The sequence below is a fragment of the Tauraco erythrolophus genome, chromosome 11 (assembly GCF_009769465.1).
Source record: "Tauraco erythrolophus isolate bTauEry1 chromosome 11, bTauEry1.pri, whole genome shotgun sequence".
In the NCBI taxonomy this organism is placed as follows: Eukaryota; Metazoa; Chordata; class Aves; order Musophagiformes; family Musophagidae; genus Tauraco; species Tauraco erythrolophus.
The window spans coordinates 15492637-15516491 of NC_141475.1; the positions used below are offsets into that span (position 1 = coordinate 15492637).

Below are 23855 nucleotides of genomic sequence, written 5' to 3' on the forward strand. Positions count from 1 at the left end.
CGCGGCGGGGGGCGGGCCGGGGGAAGGGCCGGGGCGGGCGCGGGCGGCGGCGGCGATAGGCTGCGGCCATGCGGAGCGCCTCGGTGCTGCTGCTGGCGTTGGGCGCCGCGGTGCTGCTGGCCGGCGGCGGGCGGTGCCTCCTCCTCCTCCTCCTGCCGCGGCGGGCCCGGCGCGCCCTGCCCGTGAGTACCGCGGCGAGGGGCCGGGGGGCTTAGGCCCCTTCCGGGACTCGCCGGGGGGGGCTCCCGGGGCCCAAAATGGCGCCGCGCCTTCGGGCCCGCCTCTGCTGCCGGCTGCAGGTTAACTGGGCTGGGACTGAGGCGTCGCAGCGGTGGCAGCTGTAGGCAAGCCGGGACACTGCCAGGCTGCGGGGAGCCCCGGGCTGGCTGCCGGCCCGTCCCGGCGCGGGGCCGGGGCCGCGGTGCGGCCGCCTGCTGCTGCGCTGACCCCCCCGCTGCTGCCGGGGCCCGCGGTACTTCACAGGGCTCGTGAAACGGTGGGCGCGTGGATCTTGTTCCAGTACTCTGCATTTGGAAGTGAACGTAAGGGAGAGAAAAAAGCCCCGTGAGTGGAGCAGAATTGCTTAACCGGCCTGCTTTTATAGTTTTTTTAAGATAACAAAACGTCTGGGGTTCTTTGCTGGGTTGGGGTTGGTTAGCTCTTGCTTATGCTCCAGACCACCTTCCTGCAGGCACCAGGAGGAACCTCCCAGTGAGCATGATTTTGCTCCAGAGCCTCCAGCTCGGTCCTGCCTCTCTGAAATGGCCATATAACAGCTTTTGCCTGTTTGCAGCCTCCTCCTTTGCTCTTCTTCCGTCCATTCTGTCCTCTGACAGTCCCCATCCCTGTCACACTGGAGAAAATACCTTCCCTTTGGTGAATGTTTTCAGTTCCTTTTCCTGGGATTGAAGACCTCAACTTCCTAACTCTGGAAATAAGGAACAAGAGAAGTTTACTGTTTAACTGCTCTCATCTTCAAATTAATATGGTAACAGGGGAGGGCATCAAAGGGAACAGGATCTAGAAAACAAGTGACACAGTGGAAGACGATGAAGTCCAGGCAAGCATGATGGGTTCCCACATTGTCCAGAGAGACTGAGGCTGATGAAGTAGCTTTGCTTTCCTTAGTGTCTTTGGTAATAAACGCATATAGTTTTGACAGATCACCTGCATGAGTGAAATAAGTTCTAGTGTTTAACAAAGTGATAATATTCCAGTAAGAAAAGCTGGTAAGGTGTGTGCAGCTGAGCTGGTTGCAGGTTAAAATCCAGCTGCCTCACTGGGGCTGTTTGAACTGTGTCTCATACAGCATGGATATAGACAGTTTTACCTTGCCCAGATGCCACACCAGCACCTCCAGTATGAGAAGTTACTCTGTGCTCCTAGCAGGGCTCAGGTGCCCTGGCAGCACTGTACGCAAGTGCTGTCTCCTGTGCAGTATTTCCCTAGAGCGCCGTGTGACCATTAGTGAGTGAGGCACCTGAAGTTCTCAAAACCCTGATCAAGGTCACTGTGGTGCCTGCTAGAGAGGTGGTAGCTAGTCCTGTCTGCCTGTTTCAGCACTGTGTCAAACTGGAAGCTGCAGTCTGACCTTATCAAACTCCAGGAATGAGGCCCATTAGGCCTTATCTTGGGGCTGTTGAAAGATAAGGATGATCGGGATTTTCCATGTTCAGAGTTTTTTCGGAGATAAGATCTTTTTGACTGGGAATGGTGTTGCTCCCTGCTTTCATCCCTGAGAGCTCTCTGTCCATCAGACATGGCACAAAGACAGGGGCACCTACAGATGTGAGATCTAGTAGATCGCACGCCTGTTAGTGCTGCCGGGGCCTCTGTCTGTTGTGAGCCATGCTGCTGTAGTCACGTGTTTTATTACCAGCAATTAGGGTAATAGCAAGTAATTAACAAATAATCACAGGAACTTTCTCATACTGTGAGTCATCCCTCACTTTTTTCATTATAGACAGCTGAGAGGATTTTTAAACCTCCTCCTTTTTGTGTACATTTTGGTGGTTGGTTGATTGGTTGGGTTTTTTTTAACCTGAGAAAGCAAACCAGCTGCTGAGAGCTAAAACTAAATGTACACAGGAACACAGCCCAACCATTTGCTTTTATTTCCTGCAGCTGAGCTCTGTCCTTATTAGACCGGCTGATGAGGGAGCTAATGATGGCTGAGGATTGGGTATCATCTCTGTTTGCCTGTCCTGGACTCATGAATGCGATCACAACTTCTTGTCTCCTGCTCAGTTGCTGCCCTTTTGGAAAGCTCTGTCTTCAGGATTTGGAGGAAAGGATTCCACAGAAGTGAGGCGGAGAAAAAGTCAAATCATTTATTCTGTAAGGGTCAGGCTGCTGAATTAACATGGGTGATAACCTTGGCAAATTCTGTGGTCTGGTTCATACTTAATGCTCATCTCTCTTGGAGCTGTGTCACTGTAAATTAGATTAAGACTGAGAGTATTATGTTTAATTCTCACTTACCGTGTGTAGCTTTAGCTACCTTTGGAGCTTTAGTAGAGCTGGCCTGTAGCTGGGTGCTCTTTGTCTGAGTGTAGGAATCAGTGTTAATGTGAGTGTTTTTATGATAAATGCAATGTAGACTTCTGATCTGTTCTCATTTCAACTTCAGGTCATGACTCCCCTTTGAAAGCAATAGCTTCAACATGAGATACAGGACAGGGTGTAGCATATTGTACTCTGCACGTCTTGAGTTTGTACAATAATGCTCTGATTGCTATCTCCCTGCAATTATTCCTTATTACCACTTCACTACCACGCATGTCAGCAAAACGAGATCAGAGAGTACTGGTGATTGCCCCATTTCTGTCTGAAAAAGTGGCTGGACAAGCTGGTGCGATTCATGTGCAAGTAGCAAAAAATATGAATATTCATATTCCAGCTGTTGTTAATACACTAACAAGGAATATTAGTTGTGGATACCTCCACAGAGCTGGAAGCACTACCTCACTTCCTTATTGCATGCTCTAGATCTTTTTTACTGTATCACGTTATTGCCTCACAGATACGATTTCAGTTTGGAGCAGTGTGTGACACTGAAGCTGGGTGCCTGCAAGTTGGACTAAGCTTTGTGAGTTTATTGCTCCGCAGCTGTGGTGAGGAGAGCAGGGAGACAAGGCTTTCAAGCAAAGAAAGAGTGTGAAGGTGCAGTGTTTCAGAATGGGATTTTCTTTGAGATTTGGGATTCTGTTTTCAGATGCATCACAAGCCTGTTGCATCATACCAGATGGAGTATCAAATCTTCTCTCTCAATTTATCCATCAGTCAAAAGATAATAATAATGTAAGAGAGAACTGTAGGATTTGATAAGTTGTTCCTGTTAAGACTGCAGTGTTTCAGGAGGAAACTCTAACCTGCAGTGACATTCCTGCATGCTAAAGTACATGGAAAGTACTGCATAGAGTGGGAGTAGGTGGGGAACAGACAGTGGAGAGTCACGGCAGTCAAGAGCTGCTGTGCCGTTTAAGCAGGTGATGTACTGTCATGTACATTGCTGCTCTTTCTTACAAAGCCCGTGAACTGGTAGATCATTAACGTCTTTTGAAATTTGTGTTCTGTTTTGGCTGCTGATAGTTGAAAGAAAGAGCTACTGTTCTAACTTGAGTATCAAGGCAACACAAATCGTTACAGACCAGCAATTGAATAAATTCAGGGTTTCACAGTAATTGGGAGCTGGTTATGTTCCTGCACAGGAATCTTGTAATCTCATTTACACTGGCTGACCCAGCAGAAGCTCCACTGAAACTGTTGGGTTTAGATTGCAGTCATGTTAGTGTGCAGACAGGTATATACCCACTGTGGCTTACAGCTGGAATTGCATGTCCTAAACGCTGGCTGCAGGGCTGCAAGCTGCTCCTCTGTGCTGTGTTGCTCAGTGCTGGTGGTGCCTGCAGCGTTGTGGTATCTGATATCTGTTACTGTCTTTCCCCACACAGGCCGAAGGGAAGGCGGTACTAATAACAGGCTGTGACAAAGGTTTTGGACATGCCTTGGCAAAACAGCTTCACGCAAAGGGATTTACTGTTTTTGCTGGATGCTTGCTCGTGGTGAGTAGCAATATTGATAAAAATTCTTCTCTGATTGGAGGAAAAATGCTTCTCAAGTGACAGCGTCTTCATCTACAGCCTCTGTTTACCCTAGACCAAGACCTGGGGGAAATGCAGTGGGCAGGGATCGTTACATCTTCCATTGCTTCATCTGCCTGTTGCATCTTGTTGTTCCTGTAATTCTGAGCTCTTTAGGACAGGGACTGTCTGTCTGCTGCCTGTCTGTGCAGTAGCTCGCACAGTAGGGCACTGTTCACTGCTGGGAGCCTCTCAGCAGCACTGCAACACGCTCAATAAATCTGATAGTCCAAGATTGCTATGGCACTATGGCTTTCTGTCTATTCTGGCATCTCTGTTGCTGTCTTTCATTCTGTCACTTTCCTTTGGGGACACTGTCCTCAAACTCATGTCCAAGCTGCCTCTCTTGCCTTGTTCAGGGTCTATTTCCAAAGTGTTTTCTAACTGTGCTTCTACATTTTGTGTAGAAGCTATTCAGTTTCTGGATAGCTGAATAAACAAATTTCCATACCTTTCTGATATTTGTAGGTCTCACTCTCTGTCACCTCTGTTTATCAGATGGCATCACTTGTAAGAGATCAGTTTAGGCACACTGAATCAGAAGGAGTTGCAGACCCATCATCCCAGTCCCTGCTCTTGCAGGTAGCTGTGTTGTGTAATCCTCTTTATAAACTGGGCCAGCTCCACTTCCGTCTCTGCTGGGGTTTTACCCTTACTATGCTTTTTTTGCTGTTTTGATAGTCAAAACTCATGTAATTTCTGATTTGAATTGTTCAAAATTGTTCATTCCCTCTTGGTTCTCCATCTGAAGATGGCTGTTTCAGCACAGGTGCTCAGGGAGTGACTACCACAGACTCTTGGGTAGTGTGGACGGTAAGAACAAAAAAAGGTGTCCCTTGTTACCTGTGTGATCTCAGCGGAGGTTATGTTCTTCCACCACACCAGAAGGGAAAGTTATTATCAGCTGACGTATTGTGTAACTTGAGAGCAAGACAGTCCTGTTGGAAAATTGCCACTATTTGGAAATTTCCATGTGGAGGCTCTGTAAATCTTTCAGTAATCATGTCATACACTGCTTTGGGATGCTAGTGTCTGTGGTGATAGCAAGTCAGGCGCTCACTTTGGCTAGTAGCAGGTGTAGGGAACCAAAAGGAGAGAAGTAGGGTGATCTGAGAGGGCTGTTCAGAAGGCAGCACGCTAGTGTGGAGCAGAGAGGGCCAGGCTCTGTTTGAAGCCACGTAAAGAAAAGAAATGATCCCAAAGTGAGCCCTACTGGCTTGTTTTATTGATGAAAAAAAATGTTACTTCTTGATCACAGATTATTACCTGTCCCAGAATGGCTGCACAGCTCTCAGCACCCCCTCTGATCTGGCCTGGCAACTTCTTGCTCAGAGCCAAAACCTTTGTGGTTCAGTACTTATATTCTGTGTGGAAGTAGAAGATGGATCAGCAATTGTAGTTGATTTGCAGATGACTTTCAGGAGATTGACTGAGCACTTGAACCTGAAGGGGTAGAGTAGGAGAATGTGATTTTTCTTGTTTTCTGTATTAGTAAGTTTTCAGAAGACCTGGACTCAGTGCCCTAGGATTTCACTTGTGGGTGTGTTTTTTTTTCCCTGAAACGTTAATGATGTTAGGTGCATCTGAGGGTCAGGGCCTGGTGGTTACACAGCTATCTGGATAGCTGTTACAAAAGTAATACAGCCAAATGCTTTCTATGGTTCTAGGGACAGCCAGGATCCTCATGGAACAACGTTGTGTTGGTGGAGGGAGCTAACAGCCTAGGAATTTAAAATTTAGTGAGCAGGAGCTTCCTGAAAATCTAATGGTAGAATGCACTTGGGATTAAAATGGTTATTAATCTGGAGCTGACTGCTTCAAGGAAAGGAAGCATATAGGGCCTGCAGAAAAGGATGATGGATGCAGAAGGAGCAGGAAACATCAATGAAGGCAGGGAGCTGGTAGGTCAGATGACTTGTGAAGACCAAGGTATGAGCATATGAGTGATACTGCTAATGAGTGAAGGAGCGCGTGTGCAGTGTGGCTAAAGATGCAGCTGCCCCATGGTAACTGGCAGTGTGTGTGTAACTGCTCATGACAAGTGCAGGAAAGCTTACCCTGTCATGGGAGAAGAGTGAGCTGCTGTAGGTTCATTGCAGGGTCAGAGCAGGTATGGGGGCAGTTGTAGAGCAGATGCCAGGCTATTAGTTCACACATAGTTAACTCAATCATCACCTACTTGCATGGCTTTATACTGAGAATTAAAGGATCCCTGATACACTGACCACCACAGAAAGCTCTTGCATTAAATACAAGATGGTACATTGTCAGGTGTTTCAGGAGCTTTTTAATAATCAGACAGTCAAAAATAAAGCTACAGGAATAACAAGAATACCGCAAGCAGGCTGGGATAGAACTGGAGAGGACCAAGTGCAAAAGGGATTTCATTTAGCAAGGACAAGGCCACAGAGAAAGTTTCTGTTGATATATTACCATTAAGATGGAAAAATGCACAGAAATTGTTTACAAAATAACCTGCAAAGTAGAAAGTACAGGAAAAGTTGACATAATCATTGTCTTGTTTTCTTTAATTTTGCTGAAAAAAGGATAAATTGTTTTCAGATGCCTACTGCCAGCAGTTTTCGTGAGGACTGCAGGCAAGGAAAGGGAAGGAACAGAGAATGTTTACATAAATGGATGTGTTCAAGTTCACCAGGCCTGACAAAATGTACTGAAGAGTATTTAAAGGATGAGCCGTTGTGATTTCTGCCCCATAGGTGGTATTTCCAGGAACACCTGGAGGCCAGGGGATTTCCAGAAGGCTGGAATAAGTCAGATACTGTACTTCCCAAAGGAGAGACGCCTCTGGAACTGCCAACCAGGCAGCTCACCGTCAGTGTGCTAGATGAAGTAGCAACACACTAAACTGTTAATTTTAGAAATGTTTAGATCAGTCTGATATACACTGTCTATATAAACTCATTGGGACCTGACTGTGCTGTGTCAGTCTAATCTCATTCTGGCTAAGCAGCAGAGAGGTTAAAGCGGAAGGAATAAATGTATCCTGAATAAGGGTTTTGACACAGTGCCTCATGATAGTCTCATGAGCAAACTTACGCTCTGAGCCTGTGACTGCTGTTCAGTCCCAGGAAAATTTTCTTGGAAGTGCCCTCTGGAATAGAGAGTTCACTTGGAAAGAAACATGCATGGTACCAAGCAGGGCAGATTGCAGGTCCTTCAGGGAATAGGGTTCAAAGTGATCCTGATAGATCAGATGGAGTCTGAAATTAATTAAGTGGAAACCATTAATGACAAATACAAGGTGTTCTGCCTAGGAAACACAGGAAGGGAGCGGGTGGATAGGCATCAGCAGGGTGAGGGGGGAACTGACGCAGATGGAGCGAGCTGGCTGGATCCACAAGTGTTCAGCATTATGTTTGTGGCTTCCTGATTTATACTGACATGTCGCTGTGGGTGCCCAAATGCTTGCCAGGACCTAATCCTGAATCCCACAAGCTTCCCTGAGAAAAGGCCGTGGCACAGTCCGTTACAGGAGGGCTCTCTGCTAACAAGCCCTTGTGTGATCTGCCTGTCCCTCAGTACCAGCTGCATTGGGACCCTCTGAACCAGAGCAGGAGAAGGTGAGGGGAAGGTGGGGCAGCTGAAAGGTGGAGCAAGGCTCTTCTGCTGAGTGGAGAGGGCTTGTGTGGCTGTTGGGCTCTGCGCCCAGGAGCAGCCCCTGCTAGGCGGAGGGTGGGGTGGGCAGCCAGAACCACGCAGGACTGTGAGGGCTGGATAACAGGGGGAAATGAGATAGCCGGGAGGAAACGAGAACATCCCACTGAGGCCTCTCTGGAGAGTACTTGGGCAGCAGGCTGGGCTGGAGCAGGGCTGCTTTCAGCTCTGATGAAACTGGAAAGGGAAAGCTGAGAGGTTCTCCAAGAGCAGAAATATCAAACAAATAAGTGGCAGCAAAAGGAGGAGGAGAGATTTTGCAGGAGCAATTGGGCCAGTGCTGCCAGGATCTCCCCCAGGGATCCTGCTCAGCTCACACTGCTGCATGGCTCCTGCTGGTGTGTCCCAAGACCACAAAGGCCATGCCAGGGAGGACAGCGTGCCGGCTCCCATGGGAACTGCGCCAGGTATCTTCCCAGCTGGCAAATCTACCATTTAAAAAACAAGGAGGAAGTACCATATGAGTATCTGATCAGGAAATGTGCTTACAGCCCCTGAAGGGCACGGAACATAAGATGATATTGACTTCTTTCCATAAAAATACACGCTGCTTCATTTGTGAAGAGATCTTCTAGACCTAAGAGTTAAGCAATTTGTTTTACAGTTAAATAGTGGCTGAGGTGGTGTCTGCAACTATAAAATGTGGTTCCAATTAATACTGCATGTTGAAGTCAGGCTTCTAAAATCAGGATGTTTTGTCAACAATGAGTAAATTTTAGCTGAGAAGGTAACTTTGAAAATTGAGTTGTATTGGTGATAGGGGAAAATTCATTTCAATATGAATAATACAAACCATTTATACTGGACTTTTAAGTTGCTGGCCTATGACTTTGTTTCTCAGAAAACAGTAGAAATATTTCTTGTTTTGTTTATAAGCATTATGAAAGATTAAAAAACATGTAGGGAAAGGTATTTTCAGTGCTCTGAAATGACAACTGGCACTTGAGTACAGATATAGCTAAGTTTTTGTTTCTGTAGAGATACAGTAAATCTCTCTTTTTACAAATTGAATTAGCTCTACTTTATTCACTGTTGAGTAGCTGAAAGTTCTTTGTATAACTCAGTGAGATGCAAGAGCATCTTCCAGAAGTACAGTGAGGCATCACAGAACCCTCACCTATTTCAAAGGGAATATAATATTTTGGTGACTATGTTATTAAGTACTTGCAATGCCACTTTTTGAGATTCTTTTTGTGGCTAGATAAGAGGGCTAGACACAGTATGTCACTGTGTTTGATGAAATTAGAAAGCTTAAAGTCTTTATTTGCTGTTTTTGTGATACCTGGAAATAAGTCAGTTGTGAAATGCTATGCAGCCATAGGGCCAGAACCTCATTCCTACTGTCGTCAGAACCCTGGTGTAACTATATATTGATTTTTAAGAGAGCTACTCTGTCTTGCTCAAGACTGAAATGGACATTTCAGCTCTTTTCCTTCATTATACGTCATTGTTCACTGGACTAAAGGTGGAAGTGAGATGTTGTATACTATATTCATGAAGTAGCCTGAGATATGTATAGAAAAACGAAGTGGTTACACGGTTTTTACATCAGCCTGGCTGCAGAAGCAGCTGAGCAGGTGACTGTGGGAGGGCTGCTCGCCTTGCTTGCCCTTGCGCTGTGGGGGTTGGTGTCAAGTGCTAAAGGAAGAGTGGCAGCCAGGCGTGGTGACTCACCAATTCATAACTTCTTCCTCCCTAACGAGCCAGAGCCTGTGATTCAGGGTGTAGTTTGGTGAATTAAATCTCAAGCCTGCTGTGGGACTGCATGGCTAATCTGTGCTCTACTGACTTTTATTTGTTGTGTACCACCCGAGCAAGGCTGTAAGGCTTAGGCAGCAATCCTCTCTGGAAGTGACCAGGTAAAATTTGGAATTTGAACTATGTTCAGGTTTGACTAAACAAAAAAAAAAAACATAGTAGTAACAGAATCTCTAATGATAGCAGCAGGGGAGAAAAAAAAACGTGGAAAGAAAGGAAAAGGATAGAAAGGAAAGCACAGCCATCACATTCTTATTACCTATAGTGTAAAAAAAAGACAAAAAAAGCCAAAAACTTGTTCTTGCTTCCTCAGCCAGAATCTCCTCCTTTCATGCCTTGTGTCTGTAATCTTGTCATTGTGTGGCAGGTCTCCACTGTGCATGTATTCCTGTGCATCCTGTTCTGCTGTGTAGTAAGAGCAAAATACTATTATTATATAGGTTCAGCTGTAAATGTTTCCTGCTGTGTCCTGTACCATCAGACCATTTGCTGTTGGGCATGCCAAAGGTGTCCCTGCTGTCTTGCTTTCAAAGTGGTCTGACAATACTGTTTCATTAGAAGCCAGACAATATTTTGGAATGAGTACGGTGCCTAATTAGCCTTTTGCTTTTAAGCCTGGAAAATCTGACCCTGATTTCTGTACAAGTGTTTGCTATGTTACCTGCAGAGCATGGAGACTGAGGTGGTGGAGAGTCACCCTCGGTTATCCCAGGCTGGCGCAGTATTTGACAGCATTATGGATGTGAAACCCTTCATGCGAGGAGCTAACAGCAGGGGCTTTGTGGCCTTTCAGAGCAGTGGGTCACTGATGCAGATATAGGGCCTGTGTGGCTAGTTCATGTGGCTCACGTGCCTATTGTGCACCAGGTTTACACCTCTGTGTACATTTTCAATGTTTCCTGTCCATGTGAACTGGCCCCAAGCCGCATTACTGTTCCTGTCTGTCTTAGTGGGACATCTTTCTTTTCTGCTGAGCAGGACAAGAATGGAGATGGAGCCAGGGAGCTGAAGAACATGAAGTCAGATCGCATGCAAGTGCTACAGATGGATGTCTGCAGTGACCGGGAGGTAGCTCAGGCTGTGGATTTTGTGAAGAGGACCCTGAAGGAGCCAGAGGAAGGTATGTGTGTATCTTCATATTTCCAGCACAGAATCCTTCGTACGGAGCAGGCTGTACACTGGCCAGGTTGTTCCCTCTCTGCACCTCCAAAATAGGGTTAACAAGCCTGGAGGCCTGTGACTGTGTGGCTGGCAGTCAGGCAGCGCTGTACCCAGGTCAGTGAGGAGAATTGTCTTGCCATATGATGCTCACATGGGAAGAGACCAAGACTGGCTAGAGGGTGAGGCTTAACCTTACATGCTGTAAAAAGTGGTGAGTGGCAGCCAGCCCACAAAAGCCTGCATCTCTCTCCCTCAGTGACTGTGAAGGGCGTAGGGTGGGCAGAGCCTGATCCCTTCCTGGTGCTCCTGCTGCAGCCTGGCTCCCACAGACCTTTCTGTAGTGATCCTGCTAGTGAAAAGGTGACAGGCCTTGGCTGCTTACTGCTGTCCCCTCTGCTCTGGTACAACTTGTTTGTGTAACTGAGTGCTCAGCTAGAGCACAAAACTGACCTGCCCCTAAACCTGGATTATTCTTCAGCCAGGTCAATGCATGTTTTTGATTTGCCATGCAACATCCCAAAAGTGATGTGAGACAGGATCCAGGATGGGCTACTTGGCATAGGCCACCTTAATCCACACACAACCTAAAGTGGGTGTCCAACTTACCGGCCGTAGGAGCATGTGAAAGGAGGTGGGAGTCCCTTCTGCATGCTTCCTCCTTGGAGATATGCATGAGGCTGGGAAGGCAGGAGAGTGCTTGTTGCAGGACCAGTCCAGGGAGCACAGGCAGCTCAAGATGCAGCTAGTGCCAGGGTGCTCCATGTCTACCCTTGGACTGGCCTCTGGGCTTGAGTGGAGCAGAGGTACCTGGGGGAAGGGGTGGGTGAATGTATCACACTACACGGCTTCGCTCCTGGGTTGAATATCAGGCAGCTCCTCATATGAGTGGTTTGGCAATGGGATGTGAGCTTACAGCCAGAGCCTGGTGTGACATCACCTCACCTCTTCCCATGTGGTGAGGCTGTGAGGTTTCTTGCCCCGCATGGGTTTCTCTGCAGCCTCTGTGCAAGGAGCAAGCTGGACACCAGCTGTAGACCCAGGCTGAGGGTGGCTTTCACATCTGTGGCTCCAGGACTTGTGGGTTATGTGGCTGGAGGGTGGTTGCTCCTCTTGAGGCATGGATGAGACTGCCATGGGGCTGTCTTCGTTCACAGCAAGTATAAAGCTAGTAAATAACAGTAGCTCTAATCTTCATGCAAATTACACGAGCACACCCTTCCTTGTAAAACAAGCATATGAAATGTGACCGAGTTACATGCGAGCTCTGTTCCCACACATGTTCTCTCTGCATGATTTTTCTTCCTACACAATCACCCAGCCTTTGTCACACATTTCACAGCTTCTCAAGCTTTTCCTGAAGAGCCCAGCAACAGCAGCAGTGCCACAGAGCCATTTCCCACCGAGTGAAAGCTTGTAAGGGAGCAGCTCTGTTGCTTTTATAAATGCAGCAGTGTGCAAAACCCTGTGTGCAGCAGGGACAGAGAAGTCTTGCATCCTTGATCAGCAAGTTGAACCAGTTTTTCCTGCTCTTGAGAGCCTTATCCTGTAGTTGTTTGCTGCAGCACAGTGTGCAAAGCAGAAAAGGCTTCTTTTGAGGCTCATCAGTGTGACTGAGGTTTGGGGTTTGTTAATCAATAGTGCTCAGTAAAAGCACTGGAACATCGAGACCGTTGAGACTGAGGTGTCTTGCACAGAGGTGCTTGTGGCACACCGAGTGTGGCCCCAGAGGAGCCAGTGCAGAATCGTCCTTGTGCTGTACATTTATTTCTTCTCACTGTGCTGTGTATATAAGGCTAAACTCATTTTGATGGGAGTGCCCTGTTTGTTTTCGGTCTTATGCAGTTCCTACTGTATTGTTGACACTAAAGAAGTAATAGTGATAAGGCTCTGCTCAATAAACACACCACTGTCCAGCAAACAGCCCTGTGACCAGGTACCTATCAGCACTTTGTTCTGTATGTCACGTGACCTGATTGGTGAGCAATGGCATTCCAAGAATGAACTATTGTGAATCATGTTTTCATGAATGTCCCTGAATCTAACCTCGTAGCCCTCGTAAACCTCGTAAGAAATTGGAAATCGTTGTAGAGAAATTTAGGATCAGGAATACTCTGCAGAGGTCAGTTTGGGACTGATGGTGTAAGTCTTTGTGGTCTTTGCCAAATTTGCTCTGCGTAGCTTTTGTTACTGATGAAATTACACCATCAGTGCCCTGTTTCCATGGTCCTTCTGCTAGCGATTAGAGCCTGCTGTGCAGCAGCACAAGGAACCCCATTCAGGCTGAGATGCTCTGCTGGCTGCTAGGTGTGTGGATTTCAGTTATCTTGACCCATTAAAGCTGGCAGCTTGAGTAAGTGCAGTAGCAACTGGCAGAGGATCTTGGGCAGAGCAGGAGTAGAACTACCTGACTGCAGCATTTAGAAAATTGAATTAATAAAAACAGAAGTAAGGATAGGTGACCAAGATGTTTTCTTGGCTTTTACTGCAGGCCACAATTTAGCTGTTATCCCAAACAGCCCCTGGGGCTGTTGTGGCCTGGTGGGAATTGAGAAGGGGTTATTCTGGAGGAGGATAGAGCTGCAGGTCAATGAACTGGAGCAATATTCACCACTGTCTGTCAGAGACAGGTGTGCAGGGCAAAAGGGGTGCTGGGATTGCCGTGTGAGAGCTGGGCAACGTGAGAATGGTGGGAGCTATGAGAGGCAAATAGGCAAATCCATTCTGGGACAGACCATGAGAGAATGGTTCATGTACTGTTATCTCTGGGTAGGACATTACTTTCTCTGGTCCACTATACACAGCTGATCAACAGCCTTCAGGGAAAACGAGCTTAGCTGGGAGTGGGGCAGGGTTACTAGGCCTGGTGCGAGAGCAGAAAGCCAGTCTAACAGGGGCATGCTGGTGTTTTTAAATGCATCAGAACGATAAATTCCATTGGTATTTATTTGGCAATGGTAGAACATTGCAGTTTGCATAGAGGGCTGTGTTCAGTGCAGTACATGGTTACTATCTGACCATGCATAAATATAGGCTGGAAGTTATTGAAATATTTTCATACATAAGGGCAGGGAAGCCACGGAGCAGAAGAGGGGCAAACAGCCCCAAAAAATTTGAGAGAGTGCCTGGTAAGTTTTATCAACAGGGTGCCATGACATGGGTGCTTTTGATAGCAGTATCAGAACTCCGTGGACATGAAGACTCCTTCTTACCCGTGTGTTTGTTCTTGGTGGTAAGAAGGAGGTCAGGGAGTAGAAAGGGGCCCCGAATCCAACTGCTTCACTTATACAGTGAAAAGTAACCATGGTGTATGGCAAGGCATCTAGTGAGGAGCAACTCTGTTATCTTGTTCCAGCTATTCTCTTTGTTCCTCCTGCAGTTTATGGCTGCATAGTCCTGTGCTTCAGCAAATTCACAAAGTACAAACTCAATCTTACGAATGTTTGCCACTGGGACTCCTATAGTTTCCGCTTCGAAGGGTCAAGTCCTCAGTGACCTGCTAAGTCCTGGACATGTAAAGGGCTCAGTGCAGAAGCTCTTGGTAAGTGCAGTCAGTTTAATTTTGACAGGACTGCATGCACAAAAGATGTTCAATTTTGAATTCTAGTCATTTTAACAGTTGGTTGTAAGTTTGCCATGTCCTGCTGTAGTTAGGATTGAGGCAAACCAAATACCTGGACTAAAATAGAGCAGCTGGTAACTGGCCCATGAACCTGCAGATCAATACCATGCACTCTCCAAAACAGTGAGTCAGAGTTGTGAAGGGGATTTAGAAATCCAAGATACTTGCTTTCCTTCCTTTTTTTTTTTTCATTGAGGGAAAGTCCAACCCCCTCCAAATTGCAAAAGCTGTGATAAAGTCACTGAGTGAAGACAACCCAGGAGGCATAAAAGAGGGTCAGCCAGATCCAGCTGTACAAAGACCCAGGACAGAACTTGGCCTTAGAGGAGACATTCCGAGAGGCAATGCTTGTGTGACCTCGTCTGTCTCCCTGCTGCTCTAAACGAGCTCCACTGGCTTCATTTCTGATATATCAAAAATGTATTTCATCTCCTTGCTTTTACTCTACAACTTTTTCTTTTTTTTTTTTAACAAAAGTGCCCAGTTCTTTGTCAAGGGGTTGGGTTACTTTGAAAAACAAGGAAAGCTGCTTCTCTAGGACACTATTCCTCATTTCACTCTTTAACCATGTGTTTGTTGGTAGGTCTGTGGGGCCTGGTGAACAATGCTGGTGTCTCGACCTTCGGAGAGGTGGAATTTTCAAGTTTAGACAACTACAGGAACGTGGCAGAGATCAACCTGTGGGGCACCGTGAGGGTGACAAAGGCTTTCTTGCCCCTCATTCGCAGAGCTAAAGGTACATGCTGGGCAGTGTGGCAAGGCTCAGAGAGAGCTTTTGCAGCGCAGCAAAGAGATGTCCCTAAAAATCATGACTCAGACTGTGCTTGGAGGAGTGCCTGTGTGGTCCAAGGAGGGTGTCTGAAGCGTGCAGGCAAACTAGGCAGCAGGGTTCAAAATGCTGTGTAAGCATTTGGTAGCACAGGCCAGGCACCTACACAGCAGGTACTATTTTAAACATTCCAAGATTCCAGAGACCTTTGTGCGGTGCTGGCAGATACGACACAGGACTCTGGCCCACCTTTAGAACAAGTGACTGGGGGCCAGACAAGATAATCTTGTGCTCGTGCTTGAGTAACTGAATCTTCTCCCTTCATGTTATTCACTTCACAGATTATTGTAGCACGGTAGTGGTGCAATAAAGGATAGTCAGTAACAGCATTTGAGATATCTTACAAGACAACAGTATTAGCGAAAGTCTTTGGTTTATATAAAAAAAGAGTTCAGAGCAGAACTCTGAAGAGCTTCTTTTAGCATATGTGAGAGAATGCTGGCACAGCTGTGTGTTCTGTGAGGACAGAAAGGGGTTATATTTAGAAGATTGCTCAGATATGTTTCCAGAAAGTAAATACCCACTAAATGAGCCCCATCTCACTACAAAAGGTAGCTTACCCATCAGGTCAGCAGGTGGTTCTCACAGTCCCTCCAAGCTGCGCTTAGGTCTGGAATGAGAGAGCAGAGCCACCCACTTGTTTTTCAGCTAAAATTTCAAGATGCAAAAGGGTGTCATGCTCCACGGCTGTGAAAATCCTCTCTGTAAAAATAGCTGGTGAGATTTCAAGGGCCTGTTTGTAAGTGCATCTGAAACCATAATTGCACACATCTTGTCTTGGGGAAGGACAGAGCCACCCACAGAGGAGTGAGCACTGCTGTCACTGCCCCTGGGCAATGCATGATCTAACACAAGCTGCCAGAGCTCTGGAATCGGGCTGGCATGGGCTGCTGGTAGCAGTTAGGACAATTGCTCTTCGCTGCCCCATAGGCAGCAGCACATCAAGTCTCCTTTCCGTTTTTCCCAGTCATATAGCACTCGTGGCCGGCTAGCTAGGTGACCAGGCTGTGCTGCTCACGCTGCAGGTTCAGAGCAACCTCCACTGGTTCTCTGCCATCCAGCTCAGGTCTAGAAGTGTGTAGCTGCGTTAGGAAGAGTGGCTGCAGAGGAGCTGTCATGCTTACAGAAAGAACAAGAACGCTTCTATGGTGTCACATGGTGGTATGTGCTTTCCAGCTCGTAGCACTGCTAGCTGGGAGCTTGAATGCTTCTTTAGCAAGATGCAGGAGTCAGGCACGCTGATGTGACTAGCACACAGCTAGTAGCCTCAGAAGATCTGGGTACATCCCTACTTGGAAATTAGGAGGGAAATGTATGCTTTGTAAATCCTTTTTAATACAGAGGCAAGCATGTGTACCATCCACAGAGGAGGTCAGAGCAGGGGCTAGCCTTGCTTGAGTCAGTAGAGAAAGGCTCCTTGACAGGGGATTTGGATACCTCTTCAAGATTTAGATTTTAAAAATCAGCATCATCCTACAGAGCACCTTTTTACTGGGATGTTCAGGCTGCTTCCTCTGCATCCCATCATCTCTCCCTGCTCTTTTCTCTCTAGGCCGTGTCGTGAATGTCACAAGCATGTTGGGACGGATGGTGAGTCCGTCTCGCTCCTGCTATTGCATTTCCAAGTTTGGGGTGGCAGCCTTCTCTGACTGCCTTCGGCAGGAGATGTACCGCTGGGGTGTCAGAGTCATCCTCATTGAGCCCAGTAACTTCGTGGCGGCGACGGGCATCCTGACGGCAGACGGCATCGACAAGCAGGCTGAGGCGCTGTGGAGTGGAGCCAGTGACACGGTGCAGGAGGACTATGGGAGGGAGTATTTCACCCGCCATGTGGCTCTGATGAAGTCCTTCATTAACAGCGGCCTGAAAGATATGTCTTTGGTCTTGAATGACATCACCGATGCGCTCACTTCCCCGCACCCGAACAACCGTTACAATCCCATGGAGACCTACTGGTGGGTGAGGATGCAAGTCATGACTCACTTGCCCACTGCCATTGCCGACTGGCTTTACGTCCCCGGAGCCACCCTGTAAATGGCCGTCCTTCGGGCGTCCTTCCAGTGCTCATACGTACCCACAGGTTAGAGCTGGCTGAGCCAGGGCTGTCCTGCACCCTTTGCTGATGCGTCTCCCCTCTAGATGCTTGTGCTTTCACTTTGGGTTGTGGCTTCAGGTCTTGTGCTGTGGGATGCTGAGAACAGCATGGCTTTTTTGTTGGTGGTTGTTTTTTTTCCTAATTCTTGCTCTTTGTATCCCCTGCTGTCCTGATTAAAGTTGAAAGGTGTTTTCCTTTTAACTGTGGAGGAGGCAGGAGAAGGTTAACATAATGGGTCAAATATGTGGCTAGTGCAGTTAGGTCAGCAGAGTTCCCCCAATGATAAATTTGGCTCATTAATGGGCTCTTGCTTTTCCTTACAAGGACAGGCTGCTAATAGCAGAGCAAAGCTGTTGCTATGAGATATCTCAAAGGGAGAAACTAAAATGGGAAACAAAAGCAGAGTTTTCCATTTGATTGGAAATGGGTCAGTCACTGCCTTCTGTTGTTTTCATGATACTGCTAGGAAGCTCTGCTGCTGTCTGCTCTTTCCAGGAAAGCAGCAACGCTGCCTCTGAACAGCCACGGTACCTAGCTCTGGGGGTCAGATCTCTGCAAAGAAGGGTTCTTCGCTCCCAGCACTGTGGCCAGGAGCTGCCAGAGCCAGTGACTGCAGACAGGCTGGGCAGGGAAAAGCCTTTCTAATAATGAGTGAGGTCTGAGCCAGCTCTGTCAGTCCCTGTGGATGCTGGGACTTGCAACCTCTCTCCACCCACTGCTGATGAGATTTGTGAGACAGGATTGAATCTGATGTAGCAAATAAATTTGGCTCCTCTGACTGCTACGTTAGGTACTGCTGTCTGATACTGGTGCCTGAACTACCCGACTGTGGTACAGATACTGTCCAGCCATCCCCCTGCTCCCCTCATGTCACGGCCCCATGCTAGGCTCCCTCTTGCTGGTGAGGGAGCTGCTCTTGCTTTCCCAAATCAGTTTTTTGGTTTCATCCTCTCTGCACTTGAACAGTGATGGGGCACTGTGCAGCCACTATGAGCTCTGGAAGGGTGCTTTAAGTGACATGTTTCTCTTTTTTTAACATTGCACAATGAAATTTCTATGTCACGCGATTGTTTCCTCAGAGAACCTCCGATAACTGGTATGAGCTACTTTTGCACTGTATCCCCAAGGGTCTCTCCTGTTGTCCATATATAGGGATTTCAATAATTTGTCCAAGTGTTGGGGCTGCCTGGCTTCATGCCCTGTTCCCTCTGTCCCAGTGGTGACCACCAGTGGAGCAGCCAGTGGGCTGTGAGCGCTGCTGGCCAGGCTGGGACTCTACCCTCTGACTCTAGCGACCAGCTTTCCCTGCCACTGCTAAACTTCATTCTGTTTTTTCCTATGTGAGATTAAGTGGCTATGAGAAGAGCTTATTCACTCTTTCCTCATCTGTCTCTGCTAGCTCTGGCTTGGAAACTCTGCTGTAAACTTTTTGTATGCCGCTGGCTGTAAATGCTTGGAGTCCGCACGCAGCTGTGAATGCTGTGATGCCTGAGGAGGAACGCAGGCTTCCCTTGGAGATGCTGTGGAGGTAGCTTGTATTACAAGTAACAACTACTGGAAATGCTGGCTGTGCAGTTCTTTCCTATTCCAGATCATCAGCACATGGAGATTGCCTGGGATCCAGAACTCAGAACGATCCCACGAACTGCAGCTTAAGCAGTGCTGTAATCACTTCTGCCCCCTGCACTGTGAAATGTGAGTAATGTTAAGTTGCACCGATTTGCACAGAGAAAAAATAAACTGTGAGATTTGTAAAGCACACGTCCATGTCTCTAGTGCTCATTTCTACATTGTTTTTCCCACCTCCTTGGAATCTGAGGTCAGGATTCAACCGGGCTCAGTAATTAAGGAGTTGGCAGTGGTTCAGCAGGTGGTGGGACTGTGGAGGCTCAGTGAGAACTGCCTGGAGCAGATCGGGTAGCACCACCCATTTCATCAGCAGCAGGCAGCTAGAGAGAGGCCTCTCTGCAAACACAGTGTCAGTGTTGGTATTTTATGCGGTTCCCTCAAATGCCACTGTTGAGAGAGTGGTGCTGTGCCTTATTCATTGCCTCAGTGCTCTGCGTAACTAATCCAAATGCTACAGCTGCCTGGCAGTAAGGATTAGCTCTTCTCACAGACGGAACAGGCACTTACAAGTGAAGAAGTGTCTGAGGCTGTGCAAGGACCTTGTGGCTGAGTCAGGGTTAGGATTTCACAGCATGTGAGCCCCAGTCCCTCCCTCTGCCCCCTGAGAAATGCTCAGGTGAGCTGTCGGTTCCTGATCTGGTTTCTGCCTGGGTGAGGAGCTCTGGGTGGATGCCTGGGTGTGAGAGTAGCAGAGTGCTGGTGTGGGAAGAGCAGGTATCAAGTGTTTCTGTACAGTGCAGATGATCACGTAAACTCTGAGCCAGTGGAGCAAAGCCAAGATGACTGAGCAGGTCCCTTCCCATCTTGAGCTTCCAGCAGCCGTTCCAGGGAAAACTTGGTTCTGAAATGTGTTCCCTGAGGCAGCCAGACCCTTGTTTCACATTGTAGTGTTGCATTAATTCAGGCATTGAGGGCAGATCGTTGCCTTGCTGGTGAGTTAACAGAAGGAAGAAAAACTAATTTCCATTTGACAGTAACCTTCAAAGCTGGAGGATGGAGGAGACAGAAGGAAGTTCAGTGAAGTCCCCTGTAAGTCCATGCTCATTGTTGCTGTGGTATCCTGTGAGGAGTTAGGCTGCCGAAGGTGCCTGTGGCTTTCCTTTCAAGGGCCAGCTGCTGAGGCCATGGTAGTGTCCTACCTTTTTCTGCATGTTTCTCACAGTGCTTTGGAAGATAGCAACGGTACAGCTCCTTGGTGCACCCTTTAGCCTTTGTAAAGTGTCTCTATTTTCCCTTTGGATCAGCGTGGTTCTCTGTGATGACACTGGAAACCAAGAGGTGGTCCTCTGCATGTCATGTTTGCTCTGGCTCAACTTAACACAGTAAGGGGCTTCCCAGGGTCTCCCAAGCAAGCACTGTGAGTCTGGATACTCCAGATAGCTTCAGGTTCTGTCTTGACCAAAAACTGAGTCCCAAACCAGTGGCAAGTCCTAGTGTGTGTCCCAGACCTCATAGCACCTGTGATTCCTGGTTTAGCCCAAACATGAAACCTCCGCTAGAAGCAAAGGGAGAGTTTAGAAGACAAAAAGCTTATTGCAGGTGAAGTGAATAAAGATCATCTCTAAAAGCCAAGAAAAAACAGAAGTCTCTTCTGAGTGGCAAGAGCTGCAGAGGATGTGGTTCATTTCAGGCAGAGGCGAGAAGCAGCAAGTTGCTATGGAGATCTCTCATTGAGAGTCCTTTATGTGTTTATCTCTACAATGAGCTGCACAGAGGATGGGAACGTATGTTTCTTCCTTTGGGCTTCAAAAGTCTTTACCAGTGTCACGAGTGGCTGACGTCTTAGGTTTGCTGTTCTGTTGTGGCTGAAGAGCTCAAACAGTTGCAGAGCTGGCCAGGAGGCACGCTGGCCCACAGGCCAGCTGTGCAGTGCCACTGGGAGCTAAGCTTGGCAGTCTGCTGGGCTGACAGGGAAGACCCAACCCAGCCTTTGGAGGCGTGTTTGTAGGCCGTGGGATGTGATTTCTCTTAGCTAATGGACACTCCTGTTTCTGGCCAGATGATGCATATAACTGACTTGGGGTATGTTGGCACTGTCTGCTATGTAACCTGTTGTTCTGACACCTGGGATGGAGTTGATAGGGGAAAGTTTAGGATTTGAGAAGCACTTCTTGCGTGCCTGGCATTGAAGCTGCAGCTAAGGAACTGTGCCACTGCCAGGAATGTTACTGGGAAAAGGAGGCCAGTGATAGCAGTGCTTCCACACACAGCAACAGCCCTGAAAACAGCATGGGAGCTTACCCAGGGCATCTTTCCTCTGTCCCAGGTCAGGGCTTTACCTCTGCTACCCCAGTGGTCCTTTCCCAGCTTCCAAAGGTCTCCACATGGGGACTCGGTGCCTCTCTGGTGGGCCGCCTGCCCCAGGGCTCCTTGGCTTTCTTGGGAAGAAATAAAAGAAAAACATAATCAGCACTATCAATTAAAAAAAAAAAAAAAGTGTTAAACATGTCAAACGAAGATTAGGAAGCTGTGCTGGCAGCCAGGGCAGCGTATGGGACCAAGACACCTTCGCTTGCTTGATCGCTGCTTCTGCAGGGAGCTCTGCTCATCGGCACCCAGCTCTGCAACAGTGCCACCCAGCGCACCCTGAAACAGGAGCCTTGCTTAGCATTTTAGAAACTTTTAAGACCCAGGAAACCCAAAATGGGTTTATCTTTCTAGCTTGGAGACCCCTTGCCGAACATGGTGGTGCTGTGTAAATAGCAACGGCAGCACTGTCCTTCTGGCTGGGGTTTTGAAACACGAGTTTTCAGCTTCTTGTGCAACCACGGTGCTGAGAAATGTCTTAGAAACAAACCAGAATGGATACTGATAGCAGGTTTCTCAGCCAGCAGCCCGAGCCCTGAGAATTGGAGAGATGCTACAAATAGCACGGGAATTTGTAAGAAAGCCAGCTCCTCCTCCGGGGCCTGGCCCGGAGCCAGACACAGTTAATTCATTCTCAGCAATGCGGGAAGGGCCACAGGGATGCTGCTGGTACAGCCATACCATCCTCTCCCCTGGCACTCTTTGAGGAAGGGAGCAGACCTGCGTCTTCACCTCTGACCAGTGATGTGAAATAATACTTTTGCCCTGACAGCAGCTCATCGGGAGGCACAAAGCGGCAGCGGGCACAGGTCTCCTGCAGCACACAAATGCCTTCCCTTGCCATGTCTTCATAGGGAACCAGCTCTTCAGAGTGCTGGGCAGGATGCGGGAGAGGCGTGCGCTGACCTGACGAGCTGTTCCCTGAGCACATCTCCTGCTCCAGGCACGTGGGCAGCAGGGCTGGCTGGTGGCATCGGCTCACTGGTGCCGAAGCGAGCTCTGGGCACAGCGCTTGGCTGAGCTGGTGTTCAGGTGCAGTTATCGTGCACATGCTACAGTGAACATGCAGTAATTTGCTTCCCTCAGGGTGGTTTAATTTGGTTCCCCGAGGGCCGTTTGCCTCACAGCACTTTTTGCCAGTAGAGCAGTAACGGAGTGGGTCTCTACTCACCCCATTGCCCACGGATTTGCAGTATCGCTTTCCTCTGTCCTTAACAGAGAAGCCGTTTGTGGTTTAGTCCCATAGGTATGGTCAGGGAGACATTTTTCTGGTCTCCTTTCTGATAAAGCACATCGTTATCAGGTTATCCTTAATGAAAGAGCCCTTGCCACCAGGCAGCTTCCAGCCTGAAGGAGTCAGCATGGAGAAAGAGTATGAAGTTTTCTGGCTTTTTGGAAGAATATCTATATTTTTAAGAGTTTCTAAGGCTCAGTGGTACTGCTATGCCATTGCCAGCTTTGCAGCTTCATAGCCCTTGCATTGTGAAATTGGCCCAAATACTATGAGTTTATGGGTTTGCATTGAAAAGCACATAGTGACAGTTGATCTGCCTACCCATTCCTCACGCTTGCCTTCCCCTGTGCCTGCCTGCTCCTAGCCAGCACGGCTAGGCATGTTGTGTCAGATGTTTGGGACCCTTATATGAAGGCTCCTTCTCGTGCAGGACCTGGTAGATGATGTGACAAGCAGTGACATTTCCCAGTTCTTGCCCACTCCAGCACACAACCAGAGTAGCTCTGGTCCTCGCCCACTCCAGCACACAACCAGAGCAGCTCTGGTCACCTTGAAAGTCTGGCAGATCTCCCATCACCATGTTCACCAAGAACATCATCAATAAAAGTAGAAACATGTAAAATGAAAGAAAGAATTTCTGCCTTGATTGTAGAGAAAGCATTCAGCAGAGTAACCAGGTAAGAGCTGGTCTGTTTTAATGGTATAATGGAAAGACTTCTGCCTAGGACTGGGATCCAGCAGCTCTCATCCTGGCCCTGCCATTGGCTTGCTAAGTGTCCTGAACAAACCACTCTGCCTGCGCCAAGCTCCCTTACCATCCCAGCCATCTTTGGCACCACCCTGCCCATGCTGGAAAGTGGAAAACAAAAAAGGATACATTGCAATGCACTGCAGTGCTGTTTGCTCATTTTGTTGCTATAACTGATGCCAGAACAGGTGTTATCCCCCTTTCCGTAGGCTGAATTACTTTTTGTGGCAGAGTAAAAAATGTGGTGTCTCCAGTCTTCTGCATGAAAGGTGCTACAAGTGGCTTATAAAGTCCTCTGAACTTTTATAGCTTCAGGGAGGAAGGTGCCAGGGTTGAGGGCAGACATTAACACTGTTGTGCTGCTTTTAAATGGGCACCGAGGTTAACCATCACCCCATGGTCACCTTGCCCAGGGACCTTGAACCCAGCTTGAGGGAAAGCTCTACATCGTCTTTTACTGTGTAACTCCAGGGCCTCCCTGCCAGGGCAATCATGCTGCCAGGGCTGCTGGTGGTACTGTCACCTTGTGGGGTCAAGTTGTTTTTCTGGTGGGACTTTAACCAGGGTTACTATGACAATCAGCGGGCTGCCAGCACCGCGTGTCCTTGCGTCTCCTTCCTGGTTTCTGCCTGCTCAGGGGCGTTGAAGCGTTCGGAGC

General features: G+C 47.9%; 1 protein-coding gene across 1 annotated transcript; it reads left to right on the forward strand.

Moving 5' to 3' along the window:
• Positions 1 to 68: 68 nt before the first annotated feature.
• LOC104373143 (D-beta-hydroxybutyrate dehydrogenase, mitochondrial) lies at positions 69 to 17709 on the forward strand. Its single transcript, XM_086618307.1, has 5 exons — positions 69 to 182; positions 3954 to 4064; positions 10554 to 10695; positions 14939 to 15091; positions 16737 to 17709. Exons 1-5 carry the CDS (start codon positions 69 to 71, stop codon positions 17216 to 17218), a joined length of 1002 nt encoding a protein of 333 aa, XP_086474433.1. The 3' UTR covers positions 17219 to 17709.
• The last annotated feature ends 6146 nt before the right edge of the window (positions 17710 to 23855 follow it).

What these genes read in the sequence shown, in the direction of transcription:
- LOC104373143 (XM_086618307.1), top strand. Translation starts at nt 69, where the DNA reads ATGCGGAGCGCCTCGGTGCTGCTGCTGGCGTTGGGCGCCGCGGTGCTG. An exon ending in GGGCCCGGCGCGCCCTGCCC is followed by an intron (nt 183 to 3,953) that starts GTGAGTACCGCG and finishes TTCCCCACACAG; the next exon opens with GCCGAAGGGAAGGCGGTACT. An exon ending in CCTCATTCGCAGAGCTAAAG is followed by an intron (nt 15,092 to 16,736) that starts GTACATGCTGGG and finishes TTTTCTCTCTAG; the next exon opens with GCCGTGTCGTGAATGTCACA.